Source organism: Danio rerio, chromosome 14 (genome assembly GCF_049306965.1).
Source record: "Danio rerio strain Tuebingen ecotype United States chromosome 14, GRCz12tu, whole genome shotgun sequence".
NCBI lineage: Eukaryota > Metazoa > Chordata > Actinopteri > Cypriniformes > Danionidae > Danio > Danio rerio.
The window spans coordinates 12,738,540-12,766,467 of NC_133189.1; the positions used below are offsets into that span (position 1 = coordinate 12,738,540).

A 27,928-nucleotide genomic window follows, 5' to 3' on the forward strand; every position below is an offset into this window, starting at 1 on the left:
GGATTGAGATCTGGTGACTCTGGAGACCATTTGAGTACAGTGAACTCATTGTCATGTTCATGAAACCAGTCTGAGATAATTCGCGCTTTAGGCTGTGGTGTGTTATCCTGCTGGAAGTAGCCATCAGAAGATGTGTACACTGTGGTCAAAGGGATGGACAGGGTCAGCAACAATACTCAGGTAGGCTGTAGCATTGACACAATGCTCAATTTGTTACTGATGGGCCCAAAGTGTGCCAAGAAAACATCCCCCACGCCATTACACCACCACCATCATCAGCCTGAACCGTTGATACAAGGCAGGATGGATCCATAATGCCAAATTTTTACCCTACCATTCGAATGTTGCAGCAGAAATCAAAACTCCACAGTCCAGGCAAAGTTTTTCTCTATTGTTCAATTTTGGTGAGCCTGTGTGAATCGTAACCTCAGTTCCCTGTTCTGACAAGTGGCACTGTTGTGGTCTTCTGTTGCTGTAGCCCATCCGCCTCAAAGTTGTATATATTGTCTCTTTTTTGGACAATTCTCTGTAAACCCTACAGATGGTTGTGAGTGAAAATCCCAGTAGATCAGCAGTTTCTGAAATACTCAGACCAATTTCTGGCACCAACAATCATGCCATGTTCAAAGTCACTTAAATCACCTTTCTTCCCCATTCCCATGTTCGGTTTAAATTGCAGCAAATCGTCTGGACCATGTCTACATGCTTAAATGCAGAGTTGCTGCCATGTGTTTGACTGTGACATGTGTTAAGGAGCAGTTGGACTGGTGTACCTTATAAAGTGGCCGGTGAGTGTATTACAGTGTAGATCATAATGTAGAGAAACACAACAAGGATACAACAATAAGGTGCAAAAATATGACATTATAACTAATAGGCAATAGAAAATTCATAATGGACACGGTAAATTTAAGACGATATAGTCTAATTTCCCTTCTCTCCTTCGCATTGCCACTCCACACCCCAGTTCAGTTGGTGGCGGTAAGGCACCAAAAGTTGGATTTGACACCATCAAGAAGAAGAAGAAGCGGAAGTGATTTTTTTTTGCTGTTTTAGAGAAGATGGCGGCGGCGTTGAACAGAAATTAGAATAATTAAAACATTTTTGTTTTCTCGTGCTAGAAATAACTGCTTTTATTTACACTCTGTTGCAACATGACCAATCGAACTGCGTACTTCTACGACCCAGACGTGGGGAACTTTCACTATGGTAAGATTTTAACGTATCGTATAGCATAGGTTGCTAATGGATGATAACGCTTAAATTACTGTTTACTCCTGTATGCGGCGATGCCCAGATGAGAAAAAATGCTATAAAAATGTTGTAAGAACTATAGTATTTTAGAAACATACTATAGTGTAAATATCGGCCTATAGTATTTACAACACTTGTTAATGAATTCTACTGCGGACTGTAATACTGTACTATATTTTAGGTGTTTACAACAATAAACTATGCTCTATTATAGTATAGTTTACCCTGTAGTTGTGGAGAATAGTGTAAGTGGTTCTACTATGTGTCTATACTTGTATTACAAAAGCTACTGTAGAATTACCCCAATAGATTAATTTAAGTGTTAATGTTTTACTTTAATTATTGAATAAAATGCATTATTATTATTAATATTAATATTAATAATATTATTGTTTTTAAATTAACCTTAATTAGTTTGCCCAGCTATAGCTGTTTACATCAACATTGCCTAACCGATACATTCAGACTTCAGCACTACAAACAAAAATAGAGTACTCAAGAATAGAAGATTGCAAGATGAACATTTTGATCTATATTTACAATTTTACATGAATCAGCGTACTTGACTGTTGAATAAAACTAATACATAACAAATGGGATTCAAATAACAAGCAAGTTAAATAAACTGATGAAATATAAATGATAATTAATAAATAGATTAATAAGAAACAAGTTAAACAAATAGATAAAAAAAAGAAAAAAAAAAAAACAAGAACTGAAACCATCTCAAATGTTCTCTAATAATTTTTAGTTTATCTGTATCTCCAGCAGAAAAGATGCGATTTTAAATTGTAAAAAAAAACAAATGAAGACAGCTGAAGTCAATAATTCATTTAGCGTCACATGTTTACTGTTCCAAAATACTTTAAATGTTTCTCAAAATAAAATATACTGTCTTCAAAAAAGAAAAGAAGTTTTAGTTTTTACCCAGACATTTAAGAAGGATATATTTTAGAGCAGTAATCACAATAACGCAAAACCGTGATGTATTTATTCAAGGCTATCATACTATCAGAATCTTATACAGGCCCATGCCTATGCACAAATGCTTGTCATTTGAGACATTTTTACTGGCACTGCTCCTGCAAGATTCTGTCCTGCTTCCACAAAAAATGTTATTAATCTTTCATTTATGTCTGTAATTAAAGTTTTTCCCAGCTCCTGTTCGCTATGCCTGCAGGTAAACGCACAAGTAGCATATAGCATATAAACACACATAATATTAATGTTTTATAATAATGTATTTTTATTTTGAAATCAGAAAATTAGATCATTAGAAATTTATATTATTTAATATTTTAAGGGATGCACCGAAACTGGTATTGGTATTGGGCCCAATAGTGATCTTATGTACTTGAACTTGTGAAAACACACCGATACCCAGTGATGTCACTCACAGAACTTCTTCAGTACACGCAGAGGCTCCAGCAGCAGGATTACAATGTCACACAGCTAGGGTTTGGTGTACCTTATATCAGTTCCATTAAAATGCCTGAACACTCATGATCGCTTGTTACTGCATCATCGGGCTGTCCGAATCATTATGCTGTGTATATATCTTGCATTCCCTACTGGACAGATCTGGAACAATACCATTAAAACCAGGGTCCTACATACAGGCTCAAGCCTCTCCGGTTGTGCAGGAACATAACGAGCTGCTCAAAGCATTTCACACTGCATGATTCTGAATAGCAGACAGCTTCAGATATTTAGCGGGCGAGATATCTCATGGGTGTCGGCGACTCATCTGTGATTGTCTCAGATCATGTCTTTGATAGTTTACACTGTGTGATTGTTACTCACGTGATCCAGTACTGATCTGCCATTGATTTCAGGCATTTGTCTGCAATTGCTCCATAACTGTTGGTGAGTCAAAATCGGGGCTAAAAATCATGCAGTCTGAACTCAGCATTAGAATGAATATTCTAAATCAGGGGTGTCAAACTGAATTCCTGGAGGGCCGCAGCTTTGCACAGTTTTGTTCCAACCCATCTTCAGCACACATATCTGTAAATTTCAAACAAGCACTCATTTAGTTTTATTAGGTGTGCTTATTTTAAGTTGGAACTAATCTGTGCAGAGCTGCAGCCCTCCAGGAATTTAGTTTGAGACCATTGTTCTAAATGTTTTTTCCACTTGTTTAGGGCTTCTATTCATTAAGGAGCGCTGTGCAATTGTGCAATATATCGGTTTAATTTAAACCCCATCAGCTTGGTTTTTCTAATTAAATAAATGTAATGTGTAGATTCCACTGAAATCAAGAATTATAATGACCATTAGGGGTCAGTTGTTTCGAAACAGGCATTAAAATTGTTACATTGTTGCTCTTTGTTCTTGGTGCGTTTCGCTTTCACACGGCAAAGTTTCCAAACAGACCAAAATAGCTAAAACAAGTCACAAGCGAGTAAACTCTCTTCACATTGTTTTGAGTTTCGTAATTTATTTTTCAGTCCCACTTAGCTGTCATGAGTCCTTATTACAATTTATAACGATAAGCAATAAGACAATATAAGTGAAAAGCTGCGCCTTAATTTTGAATGGTGACACCCACAGACATCGTCATCAGATGTAATACAGAGGTAAGACTTTCTCAGACATGGCAGTTGGCTTATGCATTATAAGCTTTACATTTATAAAGAGAAATAACAGATAAACCAAGACTGCTGTTTGGTCAGTTTTCCTAACGCATAAACAGCTCTTGTTAATATTTAAGCATGCTTTCACTTTCGTTTTTGACATGAAACGCACATTTATCGGTAGGAACGACATCCTGCCCTACTCATAATTCTCTTTCCATTAAGCCTATATATGCCTATTACATATCCAAAATACACTGTGATATAGCCTGGTTCGGATCGTATTGCTTCCTCACTACAATGGATCCACTCCCGAGTTCGTTTCAATCGAGCCGGGACCACCTCATTCAGGCAACGGATTGATTTGCCGTGGATCCAAGCGAGATTGTTAAGTTTACATATGCTAAACGAACCGTGCTAACTGGGGAAACAAGACAGGTTCTGAAACAAAAGTCTAGGTGTGAAAGCACCCTTAGAAATGTATAAACAACAGTTTTAACTTTTCCAGCATAATGATACATACAAAAAAAAAACAAAAAAAAACACAAATACAGAGCACTTCAGTTGTAAAATTCCAAAGAAAATTCTAATTCTTTTTTAAAAGGTAAAGAAGATGTATTTCACTCTCTAAATTGCTGAATTCCAAGGTTAGTATTGTGATGTAAGAATGTCAACATATTAGTGCTGGATGGTTAATAAAAAATAAGCTGAAACACAAATTCACAACCAATAACCAGCATAATGTCCTCATGTTGCTGTTTTCATTTTTAAAATCCTGTTAATGCTTCCTTTTTAAAAACGCATTAAATCATGTGGACAAACAGAGCGCTTTGAGTTTCTCTGACGTTGCAGTGAGTGCATTGTTTAAAAAAAAAAAAAAGAGAGAGAATGTGAGTCTCTCAAATGTAAGGTAAATTCAGCTGGCGTATCTGCAGTGCACATATATTTGTGAATTTAAAGACTTCTGATGCAAGAACCTCTAATTGCCGTCTGAAATTTTCTTAACTTTTTTTTTTATTAGGCTTTTGCGTAGGTTCTCTAATTTCAATTTTATGGACATTTTTTTTATGGGCTTTAAAATTACATTACTTGACATGAAAATACAGTAGGAGTCTGAGAAAAATGCTAATTTACTATGGGAATTTATGTTTTCCAGTGATGGGTTGCAGCTGGAAGGGCATCCACTGCGTAAAACATATACTGGATAAGTTGGCATTTCATTCCACTGTAGCGACTCCTGACTAATAGAGGGACTAAACCGAAAAGAAAATGAATGACTGGGAATTTCAGACAGCACTAGCATCTGAATTCTTTATTCCTTTTCCCGCGACTAACCAACCACGGAATCTGGATGAATATCGACTAGTCAGTTATAAGCTGTCAGCCTTGGAATATGCAGATTATAAAATTATTCAGCTCCAACCTGACGAGGCATATGGTGTGTTTATTTGTATCTTTAAGTTATGTTAATTGAGAAATTTGTTTATATTTTAATATATGCATGCATGATATGAAATGCATGTTTAAGCATTGTCTTATCACATTTACTGAGAGCAAACACAGATACAGGGACACTAAAGTGTTTTAAAGCCATGAAGATCAGTGGATTCATCAGTAGATCGATCGTATGTCAGCTCAGCGGATCTTCTTGATATCCGATCCTTTTAGAAAAGGACAAACACGAGTGAAGTGCAAAAAAACAAAGGAGCAAATGATTCTTTCAGCAACCCAAAAGATGAACGAACTGATGTGTTTAACTGTTATCATTGCCTTTTGGACTGTTATGAACTAGAATGACAGAATTACTTTTTTAACAGAGGTTACATGTGCTGGTGAAGATTAAAGATACAGATGAAAGGTAAAGGCTGATTTATACTTCTGCGTCAAACGCCGGCGTATGCTACAGCGCTGACGCATAGCCCTTCGCCGTGGGCACCTCTCAAAAATTGTTACTACACGTAGCAACGACGCGCAGCGCAAGCTCTGTGATTGGTCGGCCCAATAGAGCGATTGTTTACAAGTGTGGAGCTTCTGATGGAAAGTTTTGTTTTGTGTTTACCTCATAGTTAAAGTTGTTGCACGTCCGCCGGTTCCTGTCTCAAAATGAGCGAGTTTGAGCCACTTATACATCCAGGAAGTATTCAGGAAAAGCAAAACAGCTGAGAAGAAACTCGACACAGAGGAACATTAACACTTCATTGCCCACTAGCATTTCGGAAGTGTAATGCAGACCAACAGAGACAGCGCGCAGAAGTATACATGCACAGCTACGCGCGTTGCATGCGCTGTGGGTCACGCCGGTCACTTGACGCAGAAGTATAAACCAGGCTTTACTGTGGGCTATGTTGTGTGTTGTTTTCGAACCCAAGTAAGGACTAAATGTATGCTGTGTGTTGTTTTTCTATAATTGGTAACATATTGGAGACTGTAAGGGGCTGTATGTGTTCAGGGTGCATTTATTTAATTATTTTATATAATTGCAGACAATTATCTGCCGTAATAATCAAATCTCGTTATAAAGCACCTGTTTTGTGAGAAGTGCTTCTCAAATGTTATGTGAACAACCCGTACAGCTTTACTTTGACATTTCTTCGAGCAAGAATGGCATCGACTGAAACTTTCTGCCGTACACCCACCAAAAGGGACATCCAGTCATTGAGTGATGTCAGTCAGCTGTGAAACTTATCACCACAATAAGCGGTCAGGGAACCAGAGCAAATTACAGTGTCTGACATCATTCTTGAAAGATCACACACCTCTTTAACTTTATTTTTAGATATCTGACTTATGTGGCCAGACATCGTTACCACTGACATTGATTATGATCTTACTGAACTTATGTGTATATTCAATCTGCACTTTTCAATGTGGCATGGTATCATAGAGCTTATAATGACCAAGAATTTACACTCAATAGAACGTTCAATTGCAACAGCAGCGCTCAGCAACAGCCCCGGATTCCGCCATTTTGGAGTGAAAGCGATCGTCTGTCCATAGGATCTTATTGCTGTCGCGATGGCAAGCAACTGCTTTGTTTTTATTTATTTATTTAAAAAGCGCATTAAAGCTGAGATACAACCTGAAAGACGACAATACAGCACTTACTATGTCAATCATCAGAAATTTTTATAGTTTATTTTTCAGACTTATAAAATGCTGTTGTTCTATTGGAATTTTCATTCCAAAATGACCGCCCCGCCATCTAGTGGCTGTTTCCCAAATTGCACTAGAGTGTTGCCTCTTGGTGATTCTATGGTTGAGCCCCCTTTTCCCCTCGCCTGCACTCAAACTGCAGGTTTACCTTCTGAGCCCAAGTATGCTTATGTCATTGATGAGGCGACTGTTCTGTCAGAAATAGAAGTGCTCTAGCTCCCCACAATAAAATTGCTTTAGGTTTGTTGAAAGTACTAGCTGATGTGCAGCAAGGGGTTTGCATATTCAAATAGCCTTGTGTGAGTACACCCCCAGTGCCCTTTAAAGGGCAGCAAAACTGTTTTAGCAGGGTGTTTTCACACCTCTAGTTTGGAAAAAGTCAGGCAAGCGGGTGTGTCCAGCTCTGTTTAGGCGAGAGTTTAGGGGGAGGGAAAGAGGGAAGATTTTGCATAAAAAATGGCAGTTTCGTTTGGGTAAGCGCTGATTTTCACAGGCAAAACAAACACACAGACGCAGGGGAGAAAGACTTGACTGTGTTTACATGGACATCAGTAATTTAATTATTTGCCAAATTATTAATTTGTGAACTTTAACTTCAGTTTGGCACTTTCATTCAGGAACATTTCATGCATGCCCACCGTTTACCTCCCCCTTTCCAGTTGTAAACATTTGTTACTCTTAAAAGTGCAAACTAAACCGCATGCTCCTGTGTGTGTGTGAAGGCTGATTTATACTTCTGCGTCAAACGCACGCGTATGCTACGGCAATGACTAGGGTTGTAACGGTATCAGAATTTCACGGTACGTTAATACCTCAGTATGAATGTCATGGTACGGTATTTATTGAATCATTTACAGGAAAAAACAAAACTTATGAAAATACTCCAAAAAAGTGCCAAAAGTGTCAATGACATAGAAATTAGTCATCTATCTGTAAGCTTTGAAACAGGAACTTCAATTTTAATAACAAAAAAATATTAAACCATGTAAAAAAATAAAGTTTCAATTTAGTATTGTTGAAAACTCATCACATTCAACATTTAATCACTCACTCACTTAGATAGAGATGGGTTTAAAGGAAAATTATCATATAACTATAATCTGGTAAAAGCTGGTATCTCTGGGTATTCACAATATCCCCTGCAACAGAAAACAACCCTCTCATTTGGGACTGAGGTTTCTGGAACAAAGATATGACTTGGCCCAGGTTGACAGCAGTGGGTAACGTTGTGCATTGTCTTTCCCCCACTTGAGAGGACAAACCATGAGTGAGATAGAGGTCTCTTTGCGGTACAAGTCAATGTCTGCATCAATCTGAACAGTGTGCTGTGTTTCTGCAGTCCCCATGACTGTTATTAGTCGTATTCCCCAACTTGCAGGCACGTGCACACATAGAGCTCAACCTGTGCAGTGCACATGCCCTTTTTAGTCTTGGATAGAAAATGCCCTTCCAAAATGATCAAAAGTGCCCCAGCGACGCGACACACCCTTTGTCCCGCGCTTCAGTCCCGCCCCCCTCCCCGCTTTACAGTATGCGCGCGACAACACAGCTGATCAGGTTTGATCATTTCCAGCTCTTTATCATCCCCGCTTCTAGCAGCACACTCCATTTCCACATTACTGGATCTGTAGCGACAACAGACCGCAAAGGATGATGGCCACGCCTAGGCTGATGGGAATTGTAGTTTCCGCTACCTCCCGTTTGCTTCATTCGCCTGAGCAAATTTTCTCAGATGACCTATAGTTTTATCGAGTCATGCGACTACGGTAATATCGGAAAAAATTAATATTGCGGTATGACGGTATTTACAATACCGTTACATCCCTAGCGTTGACGCATAGCCCTACACCGTGGCCGTTGGCGTCGCTGATGTGCACCTCTCAAAAAATGAAACTACATGTCGAAACGATGCGTAGTGCAAGCTCTGTGATTGGTCGGCTTGGTAGCGCTGACGAGTCTGGGCGGGACCAGGAGCCGCGCGAATGGCGCGAGGCCGCTGGAGCGATTATTTACAAGTGTGGTATCCCGTGAAGGAGCTCCGGATGGAAAGTTTTGTTTTGTGTTTACCTCATAGGTAAAGTTGTTGCACACTTGACCGGTTCCTGCCTCAAAATGAACAAGTTTGAGCCACTTGTACATCCCGGAAGCATTCAGAAAGAACAAAACACAGGCAAAGAAACTCGACACAGAGACACATTAACTCACTGCCAACTAGCTTTTTGGAAGTGTTAATGCACACCAACAGTGACAGTGAGCAGAAGTATAAATGCACAGCTATGCGCGTTGCATGTGCCGTTGGTTACGCCGGTCATTTGACGCAGAATTATAAACCAGGCTTGAGGCACGCACACAGTCAGAAGCATGCGGTCAACATTCGGTCTCATTCGCACATTGGGCCGAGCAGAGCATCTAAAGTCATGTTAATGTGAGTGTTTTAATGGTCAAAAAGGTGTCAAAACGCAGTGTTTAGTGATTATTCATCCAATCGTTCAATTTAATTAATTCAATTGTTTTGAATAAACGTGATTACAATTATGACCAAAATTATCGTGATTGTGATTTTTCCCAAAATCGAGCAGCCCTACCCACCGTGACAAACAAGGTATAGCACTCAAAGAACTGCTGGAAGAGTGTAGCTTTAATAAAATGTTGATTCCGCACAGTGAATGATAAAAAAAAACCTCTGCATTTCTCTGTAACTTAGATGCACTCCGTAGGTAGCGTCAGAAAGCCGTGTGTGTATAACGATAGACTATTCTGTGACAGAATGTGGCAAAAATTCCAAACAATTCATCTTCTTCCACTTGTTTTGGCAACACAACTTGGCATCTCTCTGCCGTCTGAACACTGTAACAGGTAAAAAGCAGTTTTCGTGTGCGCGAAAGTCTTCGAAAGCGATCATGCATACAAATGAAGTTGCACTTCGTTCATGATAGAGCGCGCTGATTAGTTTGGATCAAGTCTTTCCCATGAATTAATCCTACACACTCAGAGACGTCACAAAGTACTCCCAGGGACAGACATCCACTCTCTACACTGGAATACACGCAAGGATTTAATCAGTGTGACACAGCTTCAAAAATTAGTTTCAAACCGGAAGAGCAAATTTGCTCGAAATAACGCAGAAACAACCAATTTTCACTTTTTTGTGAAATATATGTGTCTTAATGGTGTTTATAGCAGCGTGTGAAACATATATGACACATAAATGTGTTTTGGTGTTTCGCGACCTTTTTACTTTTATCTTTTTTCCTCCAGGCTCCTAGTCTCTCACTATAACATATTTGCCATCTAGTGGTTATAGTTTCAAGAGTAACAGCATGATCAATTGATGTAATCATAGTAAAAAAGCTTTTTTTTTGTCTAAAATAGCAAGACCTTGGCAGTTTGATGTGAACTTAAATTACCTTTTTTTCATTCATTCTTCTCTGTTTCTTTTTATGCTCCAGGTGCTGGGCATCCAATGAAACCTCATAGACTATCACTCACACATAGTCTTGTACTTCATTATGGACTATACAAGAAGATGATGGTAGGAAAAACTGCTTAAAAATCTTTTTTTAGTCCAATCTCTTTTCTCTTTTGAAATAATTCTCGTCCTTATGAGCAAAGCATTTGTTTTCAGGTTTTCAAACCCTACAAGGCATCCCAGCATGACATGTGCAGGTTCCACTCTGAGGATTACATAGACTTTCTGCAGAAGGTCAGTCCAAACAACATGCAGGGCTTCACAAAGAGTCTCAACACTTTCAATGTAGGAGATGACTGGTAAGTTTCCTTCCATTTATAAAAATGCTTTTAAAGTAAATATTTAAAGTAACAGTTTAACAGCACATGATATATGTCAGTCTTTTTAAACATTGATTGAGTTTTTGGTTAAGAAAGTAGCAACTCTATTTGATATAATATGTAGTTATGCTTTAAAACATTAGATTAAATAAGAGTTTTCTAATAATCAGGGTTTTTTTGTTTTTTTTTGTTCTAAGTCCTGTCTTTCCAGGTCTGTTTGAGTTTTGTTCAAGATACACAGGTGCCTCATTACAAGGAGCAACTCAGTTAAATCACAAGGTTTGTAGAGAGTAGAAATGTTGCCCTTACACATTCATCGTTAACATTTTTCTTTAAACCTGACAAAAATTTAATAAACAGCATTTGCATAATAATGTGGGGGAAATAATGGTAGATGTAATAACATTATCTTTTTGCACAATTGTTTTCTGCGGGCCAGATTCACTATTCTTTTGATCCTGTTTTGTATGTCTTTTGTATCTGTATCTATTTTACAGAAAAAAGAAAAAGTGCCATGAAAAGATTAAGTGGCTTTTTAAGAACCATGCTGACCAAGCCACTGTGCTTTTCTGATGTGCTGCGATCTACTTGTTTTTCACTGTTAAATTTAGCTTTTTCTGGGACTTGCTCAATAAGGATCACATGCCTAATTGAGTTCATATCCACACCCTCATAACAAAATTAAGAAAAGAAAAAAAGTTATATGGATTACAATTTATATAGAATTATATGGTTTACAATTTTTACTTACAAATCCAACATACAGAGTTAAAAAAAGACCTTATTTGGTAACTTCTTTGGTAAAATCTTGAAATGTTTTTGAATTCTGGCATTGTTTCAATAAATATTAATTCAGCTGTTTATTGCATAGATTTGTGACATTGCTATAAACTGGGCGGGAGGTTTACATCATGCAAAAAAGTTTGAGGTAAGCTTTTTATTTTAATAAAACAAAAGTTCAAGAAAAAACATACTCTATGATTAGCATCAATTATTAATAGTAGTGTTTGATTTACATTGTAAAACTTTAGTAGGCACATGCTGTGCATTTGAAAGTCCATGTAAGTTTTTATAAATCTATTTTTTTTCCAGGCATCTGGATTTTGTTACGTGAACGACATTGTCATCAGTATTCTTGAACTCCTGAAGTAAGTGAGAGATGGTAAAAGGATATCACATCACATAGGTGTAGATTTTGCTGATGTTTTGCTTTTCTGAGTTATGGATCTAACAATACCACACCAAGACCATGATTTTAATAAATTTGGTTCTCAGTATTGGAGCCAATGTACAGTTTGGTTTGGCTCTGTTTGCTTTGAAAGCAGGACTCATGGTGTGGCACCAGCAATGTTAAAGAACACTAGATTCACATTTACCCTAACTTTAAACACAGGCATTTTTTAGACCAGTGGAGTGATCTAGGCAAACTAAAAGACTTTTATTCATTCATTCATTTTCCTTTCGGTTTAGTCCCTTTAATAATCAGGGATTATCCAGCATATGTTTTATGCAGTGGATGCCCTTTCAGCCGAACCCATTATTGGGAAACATCCATACACTATCATTTATTCACACATGTACACTACTGACAATTTAGCTTACCCAATTCACCCATTGCACATGTCTTTGGACTGTGGGGTGCACCCGGAGGAAACTCACACAAACACAGGGAGAACATGTGAACTCAGAAATAACTGATCCAGCCGAGGCTCCAACCAGCAAGCTTCTTGCTGTGAGGTTACAGCGCTACCCACCGTGCCACCCACTTAAAGATGGGCTTTTCCATTTGACAGCAGCAAAGGTCAACTTGCTTCATTTCTCACATGAGTTTTCTGTGCAGTAAACAAACAGAAGGCGCTGCAGATCCATTTTAGTTTGAAATCTGCAGGGTTGGGTTCCAGACTTTTGAAAATGATGCCATGGCTGTGAACAATCACTTACTAGCGTCTTCTGGATCATTCTGTTTTCTTAATCAAGCTCCTTCTATATGACCATTACAAAGCATTTAGTTTATTTTGAGACTTTATCCTCTCTGTCCTTTAACAATGACTGGTGGAAGCGATGGGTGGTGGTAGATAGTGCTGGGAGGTGTGGGGAGATATAGTATGCTATGGAACAGTGTGTACTGTCATGGGTGTATTGTGGTTTTCAGTTTCAGTTTGAATATTGTAACATACCTGTGCAGGGTGAAAAACTGGTTTGTAATGAAGCCCTTTAATATTTAGCCCTTTAATATTAATATAGTGGTGGCTCATTGAACATCTGATCAATCTGAAAACATTGACATTTTTTGCCTCCAAAACCTGGTTAATTTCATAATGTTCCAAAAGTCTGTAGATGGTTCTTGTAAGCACAACATTGGAGTGAGCTGTACTGTTTTATCAACTTTTAACTGTGGCAGTGGCACTTTTAACTTTTGATGGCTTTAATTTTTTTTCAGTCTGCATAATTTATGTAAATGTTAAAAGTCTTAAATGTGCTAGTGGTTAGATTTTGGATAAAGTGGTTAAAAATGCAGTTGTGTTGATTTCATAAATTTTTTCCTATTAAATAGTTTTCTTTATTTAAATTCATTATTATTGTTGTTATCATTTAGCTTTCACATAAAGCGAGAACTCTGCTGGACTAAAAATAATTATTACAAAGCATTTTTGGTGTCAGCTTCATCCAAGTAAATCCAGAAGTTTTGGTTTGGCCTTAGTTATGACTTATCTATGCATATTTGCTGTTTATCTCTGATAGGTATCATCCACGTGTGCTCTACATTGACATTGATATTCATCATGGGGATGGTGTACAGGAAGCATTTTATCTCACAGACAGGGTCATGACTGTGTCCTTCCACAAATATGGGAACTATTTTTTCCCAGGAACTGGTATGTTCTCATTGCCCAATAAAAATTATTGACCATGTCAGTCATATTGTTTTAGGTACTGTTACTGGTACATACAAATGTGGTGTTTTCATTAAATAGCTTAAACATTGTTACATGAATCTTCTAGACTAAAAAATGTTATCTTTACAAATTTACTTAGTGGCATTAAACAGTTTGAATAATAGATTCATTTCTTTTGTTTTATGTTAAGGTGACATGTATGAAGTGGGGGCTGAGAGCGGCCGCTATTACTGCTTGAATGTCCCTCTGCGAGATGGCATTGATGACCAGAGTAAGTTTTTGAATCTATATAAAGTTTATAAATTGCATTGTAAAGGTATTATTCAACAGTATACTCTATGAAATGCATTAGCTGTTCATCTGAGATCATTAAATATTAAGGTTTGCATGTTCACTGAAATATATTTATTTTCTCCAAAAACGCTCAACAATGTGCACTTGAGTCAAACGTTCTCCATTGCTCCATTTTAAAAGAAAAGCAGTAATCTTATTTAAAATAAATGATAAAAGAGGTTGCCTATAGGAAAGAATGCTTTGGCTCTAAAGTCAGGTGTACACAGTGCAATTTTTGTTTTTTGTGCAAGTTAGTGTTGTCAAAAATATTGATATTTTGATACATCGATACCGGCTTTGCTCTCTTTAAACACCAGCATGATGTTTAGATAAAGGCACGACACAACCCCTTCTCCTCAGGAACCAGTGTCAAGATGGCATGTGCTGAAAAGTTCCTCCCAGTTTTGATTGTAAATCAGTGACAGTTGCTTAGCAATAACAGATGGACAACATCCTAAAAAGCCAAAAATCATCTAAAGCAAAATTTATTGCCTTGTTAATATCCGGGGGGAAAACAAGCTTTGAAACTGTAAAGTATTGCTTTCACCTTTCTTAGTGACCTAATCCCAACCTAGTCAGCAAGTGACTGAAGTGTTTGCCATAGATATTTTGCTGTAGAAAGCAAGACTTTGACCTGGTTACTACAGAATTTAAAAACATTTTAATGACAAAACCTTATGGATGCTAATTTTAGAAGATTTTCTAAAGATATTAATTTTAAAAACAAAGATTCTGCACAACTACTATTTTCATCCCTCACTTTTGAAAGCTTAAGTTACATGACTGAGAAATTTTAAAAGAGAACAATACACATTTTAATCATCATGATTCCATTAAGAATAATTCTTTGCCAAGGTCTAATCTTCCAAGATCTTTATACAAACAATACTGAATCCATGACACACCATCATCAGAGTACAGTTTTTTTTTTTGCAGTTCTTCTAGTCTCATTGTGGTAATTTTTGATTCAGTGTGTATTTGAAGCAGCCCGGTTATTAGTCACTAGGAATCTTCCTCTGTATGAAAGCTGTGGGAGAATCCACTTTTGGTTTTTGTCAGTAACTCACTCAACCGCTTTATCCTAGTCCTTACTGGGAAATACTTGTCATTTCAACAAGGTTTAAAGCATGCATTTCCCCATGTTTTGTTAACTGAGGAGGTATTGCCAGTCTCATATCAGTAAACAATTAGATTTTTCCCAATTTATACATGCAGATGCAGTGTTTCCTCTAGGATTTTTTCCAGCTGTGGCGGCAGGCCTTTTTTTACACAAATCTACCAGCTACCTGGGGCGTTATTTTAATGACAAATGTCGTGAGCGCAGTATTAGAAGTCGAAATCACATTTATGTAATAGCCTACAGCATGCAGATCTCTTTGCTTGCGTGCCGATTTCCTCTGTTTGTGCACAAAACTTCTTGCATGCCACCTCAAATATAAGGCACTTCAAGAGCGTGCAGATCTTCTTGTGCACTCTCAAATAAACGCTGCTGAAGTGCGTTCATGTAACGAGTATGTCTCCAGCATTTATTAGATTTGCTAGAAATATTTATAAATGTCTCTAATAGACCTACAGAGCGGTATTATTGCATCCTGAAGTAAAGTTAAATGGCTATTCGTCATGTTTGCTGGCCTCACACATCAATCACCTGTCAGTCAGTCAGACAGCCAGTCAGCACGTAACCTTAAAGGGTTAAGCAAATGACGCACAGCACTACTACGGTTACAGAAAAGTTTGCACTGTTATAATTCACTTACCTTTTTGGTGCGATTATTACCCGCTATTAAAAAAATTTAATCTTTTGAATGAGAAGCTGTAATGTAGCCATGGCGGAATGAATTTTGGCGTGGCGCTCCTCCATAGAAGAATGGGAAACCATGAAACCATGAGATGTATCTTTTTGAAAAATACTCAAAACGTAAAACAATATTCTCAACATCATTGTAATTAATGCTTATCAGAGTTACACCATCAACATTTGCTATTAGTTCCTATTTGTGGGGAATTTTATTTCAACCAGTAACTCCAATACCACATAGTCCTTTTTTTCAACAGACCTAAAAAAGTTTCATTAGGAATAGCAAAGCGTAAACCTGACAGCAGACATCCTTGTCTTAATCCCCTTGACTCTAAAAAGGTCTGGTTGATGTACAATTCACTTTTATACTGTAAATATCACTGTACACAAGACTAATATAGGACACAAAGGTATGACCAAGTCCAAAAGAGTGAATTGAATAAAGTAAACTGGCTAGTACTGGGTTGCAGCTGGAAGGGCACCCCCTGCTTAAAACATATCCAGGATAAGTTGGAGGTTCATTCTGGAGGTTCATTCTGCTAATTAATGCTGTAAAGATAAAGGTTACCTTTTAGTAAATCCAACCACTTGTTTAAGATTTAAGTTTCACTTTCCACCAGAGGAGCCATCTATAAGCAGCAGGGCTTTCAATGTTTCACTGTGTCTGTAATAAGAAATGAATTTATCCTGAATTATAAAAGTGTAAACCCACTTTAAAATTGTAAAAGATCAAGCACAATTATGACACTAGCTCATGTGATACAGTGGGTGAAATAAGTATTGAACACATCATCTTTTTTCCTGGGAATAATATTTTTTAAAGGAGCTGTTGACATTGAATTGAACCAGATATTGGTAAAAAAAAAAAAAAAAAAAAAAAAAAAAAACGCTTTAGGCACGATAGTGGAAACGCGGCTGTTGGGTACAGGGTGCATGTTTTGCTGCACCAGTTTAGCATTATCTGCATTAAATTAACATTCTGGCTATAGGTTACTTTAGAAATTGTTATATATATATATATTTTTTTTATTATTTCATTTATGTATTACTCATTGTTATCTTTTGAACTATTTTTGATTTACGTTTTGAATATTTTCCCTGCACTTTACGCATTTAGCATACATTTATTCTGCACCTTAATTTTGACTTCTATTGTTATTTGAATTTTTTTATTAAAAAGATCAATAAATGGATGGATTTTCTGTTTAAATATAATCCTTTAAATCTAATTTTGGTGTATGTTTTCTGCACGTTGTTGCACTGCAAATGTTGTTTATTTATTTATTGTTTAAATTGGCTTTACGGTGTATAATATTTTTTAAATATTCTTAGGTTACAGACAACTTTTTCAGCCAGTTATCAAGCAGGTGGTAGACTTTTATCAGCCAACCTGTATTGTTCTTCAGGTGAGAAAACCTTCTCTCAGTGAATCATTGTTAGATGTTGTTGCTTTTATTGCTCATCCTTTTTCTTTTGTTGTCAGTGTGGAGCAGATTCTTTGGGATGTGATCGATTAGGATGCTTTAATCTCAGCATACGAGGACATGGGTAGGAAAACACTGTACTTTCATATCTTTTAATCTATTTTCAATCATTTTTTGAACTACTTCCTAAAATACTTTGTATGTAAACCTGATAATTAAATCATGTTTTAAACTGTATTCCTTTTCAGAGAATGTGTGGAGTTTGTGAAGGGCTTCAAAATTCCGCTGCTTGTTCTGGGTGGAGGAGGGTACACCGTGAGGAATGTGGCTAGATGTTGGTATGTTTGTTAGTTTTTTGCTTTTTTCTAAGTGTGGATAATCTAATTGGATATTAAATTTAACTGAAAAATCATTCACTAAATAATGTATTATCTTAAATGCTAATAGTGTTCAGAAGACATCAAGAGTCTTTAGTAAATTTTTTGATTCAACAAAAATGTATGACACTCTTTTGTACACTTATTTATACACTTATCATCTGCATTAATAGTGCTAAACACATATGAAGTTGCACAGTTTATCAGTATAATGCAGAGTAAAATGTAAAATACTGAAAAAAAAATTATATTACCAGAAATGTTTTTTTCAGTATCGTAATTTTGTATTTTTCACTTGTTATCCTGTGTCACAACTATTAATGACTAATATTTCTATAATAACTTATCTCCTCAAAGTGACCATTGCAAATACATGGGTTGGACAATGAAACTCTGGCCAATTTAGTGTTGGAGGTTAAATTGACCAGCCTGGTGGACAATCTTCATTTCTTGCACATTCCACTGGTAAGAGCAGAGTGTAATGGTTTAATTATCAGAGTGCTGGCACCATTTCACTGGCGGATTCACCAGCAATATGGGTGACATATCAGAGTTCAAAAGAGGACTGTTTGTGCACATCTTGCTGGCGCATCTGTGACTAAAGCTTTATTTATACTTGTACGTCAAGCACACGTGTATGCTACGGTGCAGCCCACTCGTGGACGCATAGCCCTCGCCAGGGCCGTCGGCGTCAATAACATGCACTTCTCAAAAAATGTAACTACACTTCACAATGACACGTAGCGCAAGCTCTGTGATTGGTAGGCTTGGTAGCGCTGACGAGTGTGGAAGGGACTGAGAGCCACGCGAGTCCATTGGAGCGAGTGTTTAAAAGTGTCAAATCTCGTGAAGAAGCTCCAGATGAAAAGTTTTGTTTTGTGTTTACCTTATGGTTAAAGTTGTTGCACGTCCACCAGTTCCTGCCTCAAAATAAGCGATTTTGAACCACTTTATTAACGTTAAAGGGGTGGTCTACTACGATATCATATTTTAAACTTTAGTTGATGTGTAATGTAGCTGTGTGAACATAAACAGCATCTCTGAATGTAAAATGCTCAAAGTTCAATGAAAAGGGAGACCTTGGTTTTTACAGAGTTAGCTTAGCAAAGCCTACAATGAACTAATTTTGGGGACTACAAAAAAATGCTTCCAGGCCAGTGAGATCACAAAAGTACTTTTACCGCGCGCACACACACTGCGCAGCTAAGGGGCGTGGCCAGAGGCACTGTAACATTACAGCAGAGAGAGCCAAAATGCCGTCCAAACCCTGCTATTTTCACAGAGCTTCTTCTGTTTCTGTATTTGGTCTTCCAAGGGACACGACACAAAGACAGAAGTGCTTACAGTTCAATATTAATTATGTTCCAGAGAATTATAAATAAAATACATAGCAAGCATGATTTGACAAAACACAGCTACCAAATTCTCTCCCAGTTCACTGCTGGATTCGGTTAAAATCTCCTTAAAGGAGCAGCTCTAACGAGCAGAAGCTGTGGACTCGCAACCTGTAAGTGTATTTATTTATTAAAACTGATCATGACATGTACAGAGTCTAGCATTAACGGTATGCTGTACAGAGTCTAGCATTAACGGTATGCTGTACAGAGTCTAGCATTAACGGTATGCTGTACAGAGTCTAGCATTAACGGTATGCTGTAGCAAAGATGTAAACGATGGGAAATGCTGTTTGGCACCGCAAACGATTTAGCTACAAATTGATATTTATTAGTCAAACCGCTGTAAAAACACACACACACACACACACACACTCTTTACCAGTGCATGCAGCATCTCTCTATGCATGCGTGCGCCGAGGGTCACGCTAATCAGTCAATGCAGAAGTACAGTTGAAGTCAGAATTATTAGCCCCCTGTTTATGTTTTTCCCCAATTTCTGTGTAATGGAGAGAAGATTTTTTTTCTACACTTTTCTAAACAGAATAGTTTTAGTAACTTTTTTAGATTTCTAATAACTGATTTATTTTATCTTTGCCAAGATGACAGTAAATAATATTTTACTTGATATTTTTCAAGACACTTCTATACAGCCTAAAGGGACATTTAAAGGCTTAACTGGGTTAATTAGGTTAACTAGGCAGGTTAGGGTAATTAGGCAAGTTATTGTATAATGATGGTTTGTTCTGTAGATTATAAAGAAAAAATAAAGCTTAAAGGGGCTAATAATTTTGTCCCTAAAGTGGTGTTTAAAAAAAATAAAAAATGCTTGTATTATAGCCGAAATAAAACAAATAAGACTTTCCCCAGAAGAAAAAAATATTATCAGACATACTGTGAAAATTTCCTTGCTCTGTTAAACATCATTTGGGAAACATTTAAGATAGAAAAAAAAATCATAGGGGGGCTAATAATTCTGATTTCAACTGTATAAACCAGGGTTAAGACAGCAAGTCTTTGTGATGTATCAAGAGCTACGGTTTCCAGGCTACTGTCAGCATACCACCAAGAAAGATGAACTACATCCAACCGGAGTAACTAGAAGCAAGAGGAATCTGTCTGTAAGGAATGTCCGGGTGCCAACCCAGATTGTATCCAAAAAAAAAGAATAGAACCACAGCAGCCCAACGCACTGCAGAATAAAATGGTTGTCTCAACTATGCTGTTTCCACCAAAACTGTTAGTTGCTATAGTCAAACCTTTGGTCACTCGTGCTAGTGACAAATGTCAGTTTCAAAAATGTTACGCTCTCGACGATTTAAAATATGTAGTTTTCTGATGAGTCTACCTTCACTGTCTTTCCCACACCTGGGAGAGTTATGGTGTTGAGAAGCCTTAAAGATACGTACCACCCAGACTGTTGCATGCCCTGAGTGAAGCATGAGGTGGATCAGTGATGTTTTGGGTTGCAGTATCATGGCATTCCCTAGGCCCAATACTTGTGTTAGATGGGAGCGTCAATGTCAAGGACTACCGAAACATTCTGGAGAACCATGTGCATCCAGTGGTTCAAACATTGTATCCTGAAAGCAGTGCCATGTATCAGGATGATGATGCACCAACACAAAGGTTTGATGAACCTGAAAGTAAAGTTGAACATCTCCTGTGCACAGTCACCAGATCTAAATATTATTGAGTGTTTCAGAGAAGCTAGCCAGGACACGTCTTCATCTACCAGCATCAAGTAGTGACTTTGCCACTATGTTGTCAGAAGAATGGCTCAAAATCCCTCTGGCTACTGTGCAGGACTTCTGCCTGTAATTCCTAAGAGGAACTGATGCTGTATTGGCCACAAAAGGAGGCCCTACAGCATACTAATAAATTATTGTGGTCTAAAACCAGGTGTTTCATTGTATAACCCCTGTACATAACCTTCACCAATGGACACCAATGGACAACAAAGGATATTGGTGAATTGACTCAGATGGTCACTGTTCGTTTGGAAAGCATCACTACAAATGCCTCTAAAACCTTTGTAATCATTCTATTTTCACTTGTTTTTTTTTTCAGGACATTTGAAACATCATTGCTTGTTGAGGAGTCAATTAGTGATGAACTTCCATATAGTGGTAAGTCATTAACTGTGTTGCATAAAGAAAAGACATCAATAATTATTTGTTTTTGCATTTACATATTATGTAGTGCTGAGGATCTGTTCTAATCTTTGCTACTTCTAAGGGTGAATATTGCTCACAACACATTGTGTGTTGCAGGTGAGTTCTAATAGAGCTACAAACAAAAGTTAAAAGTGTTAATAACTTTAAAAATATATAAATAAATAATCAAATAAATAAATAAATTGTGGTTTCTTAATAAGAGGCTTAATAACAGCTAGCTTTAAAGCGTTTTGGAACGTGGCCTGGAGATAAAGAAGAGTTAACATTAAGAAAAGGTTCTCTCAATTAAGCTGATGAATTTATGAATTTATTAGGCAGGTGATGGTGGGTGGACCATGTCAATATTTTTTCAAATCCCTGTATAAAATCAAAATATCTGTAGCTTGAAACAGATGGAAAGTGACAGTTTTCTGCTGGTCTTTTTGGAGATCCCAGTTTAGCTGCCATTACAGCCCATAGTTTTTTTTTGTTTTTGTTTTTGTTTTTTTTTTACGAGCACAGGTCATGTGAATGAAAACTATCAATAGGCAACCATAGAAAACATTGTAACACTAAATCATGAGTCACTGACCAGCAAGAAAACTTTATAGTACTTCATAATGCTAAAACTCCCAATTAAAAAACTTTTTTGAAATGGTATTATATCTAGTACGAGCACGGTGGTTAAGGGGTTAGCACTGTTACCTCACAGACATGGACTGTAGGTAAATTGGTTAAATAAAATTGGCTGTAGTGTATGTGAGTTTTCCAGTACTGAGTTACAGCTGGAAGTGCATCTGCTGTGTAAAACATGTTTAGTATGCCGGAATAGTTGGTGGTTCATTCTGCTGTGGCAACCTCTGATAAATAAGGGACTAAGCCAAAGGAAAATGAATGAGTGCATCTAGCGCGTTTTCAGTTGTATAACAAGCAAAACTTGTCATAATGTGCAATATTTCATGCATGCAAGGATTTTCACAATGTCAGTGTGCTTATCTCTGTAGAGATCAGGAGAAACAAGCACTTTGTGCAATGTAAGCGTAGGGATCAACAAAGGCCAGCGGTGTACATAAATAATACTAATAGCTGAACATTTCCTCATTAGCACCCAAAAGAGAGCTATTTACTTGTGTCAGTACTAAATAAAAAAATTAGTATAATCTCTTTGATTTTGATAAAACAATAATAAACATTTTGCAGATTCTGCAAGGTGTTTGTAAACATTTGATGTCGACTGTATATCCAGCCTGATCTCACGATGAAACGTAACTATTGTAGGTTTTATCAGTTTAGTGGCTAATTTGTATAAATTCAGTAGTACGAAAATGTACGATTTTAAAAAGGAGGCATGGCATCTAACCCCATCCTTATACCCAACCGTCATTAGAGGTTAAGAAAATCATACTAGAGTATACAGATTTGTATGGATTAGCCACTAAATAGAAAGGTCCTTGGTGTACACAACCTCCGATCTGCTTTAAAAGTATCCTATAGTACGTAGTTGTTGTTGTTTTTTTTTCATTTCTGTTTTTTTTTTTTTCTGCACAGAATACTTTGAATATTTTGCTCCAGACTTCACACTTCATCCAGATGTCAGCACAAGGATAGAAAACCAAAATTCTAGACAAGTATGTATAATTTTCCTTTTTGTTTCTTTGTGTTTTTACATTTACAATAGGTTTGGATTACCATGTACAGTGGGACTAATGGACCTGACACCACATTCAAAGAAATGATCTAAACCCAGAAATTATCTAAATATATTAAGAAATGATGTAAACGAATATAATAAATAATAATATAATAAAATAAAACAATGCAAAACCAACAGTTTAAAAGAGAATTAGAATGTTTCATGTTCTGCGCTTACTATTTCTGTCACTGTGATGTTCACTGACCTCCACTTATATTGGCGGCCTTGGTAAATATGAGCTAAGAAGACAATCATTTTTCAAACCCTCTAATTATTTGCCCAAAATATTATCTATTAAATCGTCTTTCTCACTGACAGTAAACAATTGTGAGAACAACACAGTTTTGACAAACATATAATAATGTTGAACATTTCACAGAATTTTTGGTGTTTCTGCCTAACCTCTGTGTTCCTATCCGAACATGCTGCACAACTGTCCAAGCCCTTGTTCTCTCCAGGCTGAACTATTGCAATGCTCTCTTGACTTTCCTCTCAAACTACACAATCAAGCCAAAAAAAGCTATACATGTACAAAGATTAATATGTTTTATTTTCATTTGACAATTGTTTGTACAATTCTTTGCCCATAGGGAAATGAGAGGCTTGTTTTACCACATGAATCGAGCCAGAGTTTGTGTGAGTAATATTTGTGGTCTCAATGACACCTTGTGGTGCTCAAATGAAACACAAGCTTATAATATGTGCTGGGTGATAGTGTGGGAAGAATGACTTTAAGAATGTGGATCTCAAGGAAATGAGTCCCATGATCTGCCGCTGCAGAGCGTGGACTGTGGTGAAGTTCTCTGGCACATAATGAGCATTCCTTGTAGGGGGCAGTCGTGTTCAATCTCATTTATAAGCAAGGGTGTGCATAATATTTTTGTCTGTTTCTAATAGAAATACCTGGCTATTCTGTTGTTTGGTCCTCACTCTGTTTATGGCACAGCCATTGTGTATATATAAATATATAAAACATATATATGTTTATAAACCTACACTCACCGGACACTTTATTAGGTACATTTGCTGGTATCGGGTTGGACCCTCTTTTGCCTTCAGATCTGACTTATTCCTTCCTGGCATAGATTCAACAACTGGAAATATTCCTCAGAGATTTTGGTCGATATTGCATATTTGTTGGCTGCACATGTATGATGCAAATCTCCTGTCCATCACATCCCAAATGTGCTATATTGGATTGAGATCTTGTGATTGTAGAGGCCATTTGAGTACAGTGAACTCATTGTCATGTTTAAGAAACCAGTCTGAGATGATTCGTGCTTTATGACATAGTGTGTTACTCTGCTGGAAGTAGCCATCAGAAGATAAGTACACTGTGGTCATAAAGGTGTGGACATGGTCAACAACACTCAGGTAGGCTGTGGCGTTGACAAAATGCTGAATTGGTATTAATGGGCCCAAAGTGTGTCAAGAAAATATTTCCCACATGATTACACCACCAGCCTAAACCCTTGATACAAGATAAGATGCATCCATGCTTTCATGTTGTTGACACCAAATTCTGACCCTACCATTCAAATGTTACAGCAGAAATCGAGGCATCTCAACTCTTCTGTTTCCACCAAAACTGTTCAATGGGAACTCCACAGGCTAAACATACATGGCTGGGCTGCTCTAGTCAAACTTTTGGTCACTCATGCCAATGCCAAACACCTGTTTCAATGGTGCCAGCATTGTACATTTTGGGCTGTGGACAATGTGGAATACTTATTGTTCTCTGATGAGTCCACCTTCACTGTCTATCCTACATGCAGGAGAGTGTAAGAAGCCCCAAAGAAACATAATGCCTTAAAACCCCCCTGGGCACTATGCAGGACTTATGTCTGTCATTCCCAAGACAAAGTGATGCTCTATAGGTAGCGAACGGAGGCTCTTTATCATACTAATTAATTATTGTGCTATATTTTTATTGTGGTTTATTTTATTTGTAGCTGTATTTAAAAACTGCTTGATAATGTCTTAATGTAGAGCTAATGCTATAATCATGAACTAATAAATTGCTAATGTTTAGTAAATGATTCATAGTGTGAGGTTTTATACAGTGTTACCTTAATGCCCTTTACGGTTAGAAGATTTTTTCCAATCAGATGTTATTTCAGGTAAATGTTTGATAAATGTTTTATATGTATATGCAGTATTGTCTTTAGCAGTAAGGTCAGTAGCGAATACATTAACTTATTTTGTTGTTTTTGTTGTTTTCCAGTATTTGGAACAAATTCGTCAAACTGTGTTTGAAAATTTGAAGATGTTGAATCATGCACCAAGTGTCCAGATCCACGACGTTCCCTCTGATTTGCTGAGCTACGAGCGACCAGACGAGGCTGATCCTGAAGAGAGAGGATCAGAAGAGAACTTTTCTAGGTGAAAATATCTAACTTTATCACTTGTAGTCATGTGTTTGGCATCTGTGAGATGTTTTACATTTTTTTAATACATTTAACAAGTTTCCTAAACTCTTAACGCACTTAAACACCTAAAACACACAATTTGTCAAAACGGTTAATTTTATGGTCAAAATCACACATTGTAAACTAAATCCCAAAACCAATGTTTAAAATACAATAGTAAACTAGCACAATACATCATGTCTAACAAAACACTGCAAACATGTTTCAAAATCAATTCATTATTCAAAACACTATCATGTGTTCTCTTCTAACAGGAACATTTAGTCGATCATAACACATTGACAAAAGAACACTATCATCTGCTGAAATGACAGAGACTGCATTATTTCATGTGTCAGGTCTGCCATTATTTTTGAAGCCTGTCTACGTTTTTGTGTTGTTGGATTTAATAAATGCATTTTGTTTCTTTTGCTGCAGAAATTCAATACAAAAAATTAATGACCAACACGTAGCTTTATAAAATGTACAGTTTATGTAAAAAAAAAATAAATAAATAAAAAAAAAAAGACAAAAAATTGTCTCAGTACAGACTTTATTTGCAAAAGGATATTACTGCAAGATATACTAACAGAAAAAGCACTGCAACTATTATTTCAAATAATTCTGACTGGTCTTCTGCATTTGCCTGGCTTTTTTGGCCCGGCACAGTATGTGTGTATGTATGTTTCTCCCACAGCGACGTCTTTTCACCAAGTTGAAGCCAGCCTCGTCACCATAGATAATTTAATATACACACACAGTTGAAGTCAGAATTATTAGCCCCCGTTTATTTTTTTTCTCCCAAATTTCTGTTAAGCGGAAAGAAGATTTTTTTTTTTTTTTCAACACATTTCTAAACATTATAGTTTTAATAACTGATCTCTAATAACTGATGTATTTTATTTTTTCCATGATGACTAAATAATATCTAGTAAATAATATTTTACTAAATAATTTTCAAGACACTTCTATACAGCCTAAAGTGACATTTAAAGGTTTAATTAGGTTAACTATTCAGGTTAGGGTAATTAGGCAAACAATTGTGTAACAATAGTTTGTTCTGTAGCTTAAAGGGGCTAATAATTTTTTCCTTAAAATGGTGTTAAAAAATAAATAACTGCTTTTATTCTAGCCGAAATAAAACAAATAAAACTTTCTCCAGAAAAAAAAAATATTATCAGACATACTGTAAACATTTTCTTGCTCTGTTGAACATAATTTGGGAAATATAAAAAAAAAATAAAAAGTAAGTGTGTACAGTGTGAATACATACAAAAAATACAGTGATAAAGCATTTGTAAAGTTGACTGAAATTATATTGTTTTGGTCTTGGTTGAGCTTGTGTGTAAAAAAGGTTCAAGCATTTGTATGCATTTTGTATCAAAGCAACAAGAAATGGGTTAATTGTATAGCCTACAAAGACAGATGATGTGCTAACCATGTTAAGTGTTTAGGAAACTTGTTAAATGTATAGAAGAAACTGTCATAGCCATTGTAAAAAAAAAAGTGGAAAAAAAAGAGTATTAAAAGCAGTAATTTTAATCATTGTGGTTCAATTAACAATAAAAACTACAAAGTTGTTATCATCATTTGTGGGTAATGATTATTATTATGTGTTAAAGTTGTTCTGCTTACATTTTTTGAGGAAATTGTTTTGCAGCTCCCCCAATTTTGATGAATAGAAAGCTACAGGATAGAACAGCCTTTCCCTCCATTAGTTTAGTAGTAAATGTTGAGTACATTTGATTTATTCTTTAAAAATATATTTTGCAACTTACTCGCATAAAAAAATCTAAATTCAAAATCCACAGTTTGTCAGTAAACAAAAGAGATTGATCCTGAAGAGATGAGAACTAATGACTGCTGCTTGGCTGTATGTTGAATATCCTGACCTTGTTTATTAAACTATTTGCACAACTTCTGTTTCATCACAGACCTGAAGCTGCGAATGAATTTTATGATGGTGACCATGATCATGATAAAGAAAGTGATGTGGAGATCTGAAGACTTTTTTGTGCAGTGTACCTGTCTTTGGTCTTCAGCCATGAAGGTGTCCATTCCTTGCAGTATCTACAGTACTTGACTGTGATGTGTGGGTAAAAGTCAATCATTTTTTTAACATGTCGAAATTGTGTAGTTCACCATATGTAGGTCTTTATATTGTATTTTTCTGTTTATCAAATTTTAAGTAAAAAAGGGAACTTTACAATGAGTCCTGCAAGCAGCTTCTGCTGCATTTGTATTCAGAGGGTTCAACAATAATGTGATGAATGATGGCTTTGTGTGCCTAATATCCAAGTGTTTTGATTTAGAGAAAATAAAATCTATTTGAAATGAGCCTTTCTATCTAAAACATCTATTTACACAGTCTGACCCTAAGAACTATCTAAAATGTGGCGGATCACCAGTGCTGTTTGTTATTTTAATTATTTGGCAGCTGTCTTGTTTTGTTGTATTTTGTTATAGTATGTCTCATAGTTTGAGTTTTGTATGTTAAGAATATGACATGGTGGAGGAAACAACTAGGAGATAAATGTATAATATTTTCACAAAAATGTTATTCAAAATTTCATGTCACAAGTCACAACAAATAACACATTTTTTTTGTATTCTCAACTGTAATAAAAACATTTTACAAAATGTTTTGTTCTTGTAATAAAAATTAAACAAATCTTA

General features: G+C 36.5%; 1 protein-coding gene across 3 annotated transcripts; it reads left to right on the plus strand.

The window, feature by feature from the left end:
- Positions 1-1,018: 1,018 nt before the first annotated feature.
- hdac3 (histone deacetylase 3) lies at positions 1,019-27,928 on the plus strand. Of its 3 annotated transcripts, none has more exons than XR_012389416.1 (15): positions 1,019-1,209; positions 10,433-10,515; positions 10,609-10,751; positions 10,970-11,051; positions 11,644-11,700; positions 11,865-11,920; positions 13,515-13,648; positions 13,860-13,940; positions 17,133-17,206; positions 17,284-17,348; positions 17,473-17,562; positions 21,066-21,124; positions 22,700-24,173; positions 24,219-25,226; positions 27,187-27,928. XR_012389416.1 is itself a non-coding variant. In NM_200990.1 (15 exon segments), coding segments are annotated over 15 exon segments (1,287 nt in total). In that variant the 5' UTR covers positions 1,019-1,154; the 3' UTR covers positions 27,257-27,892.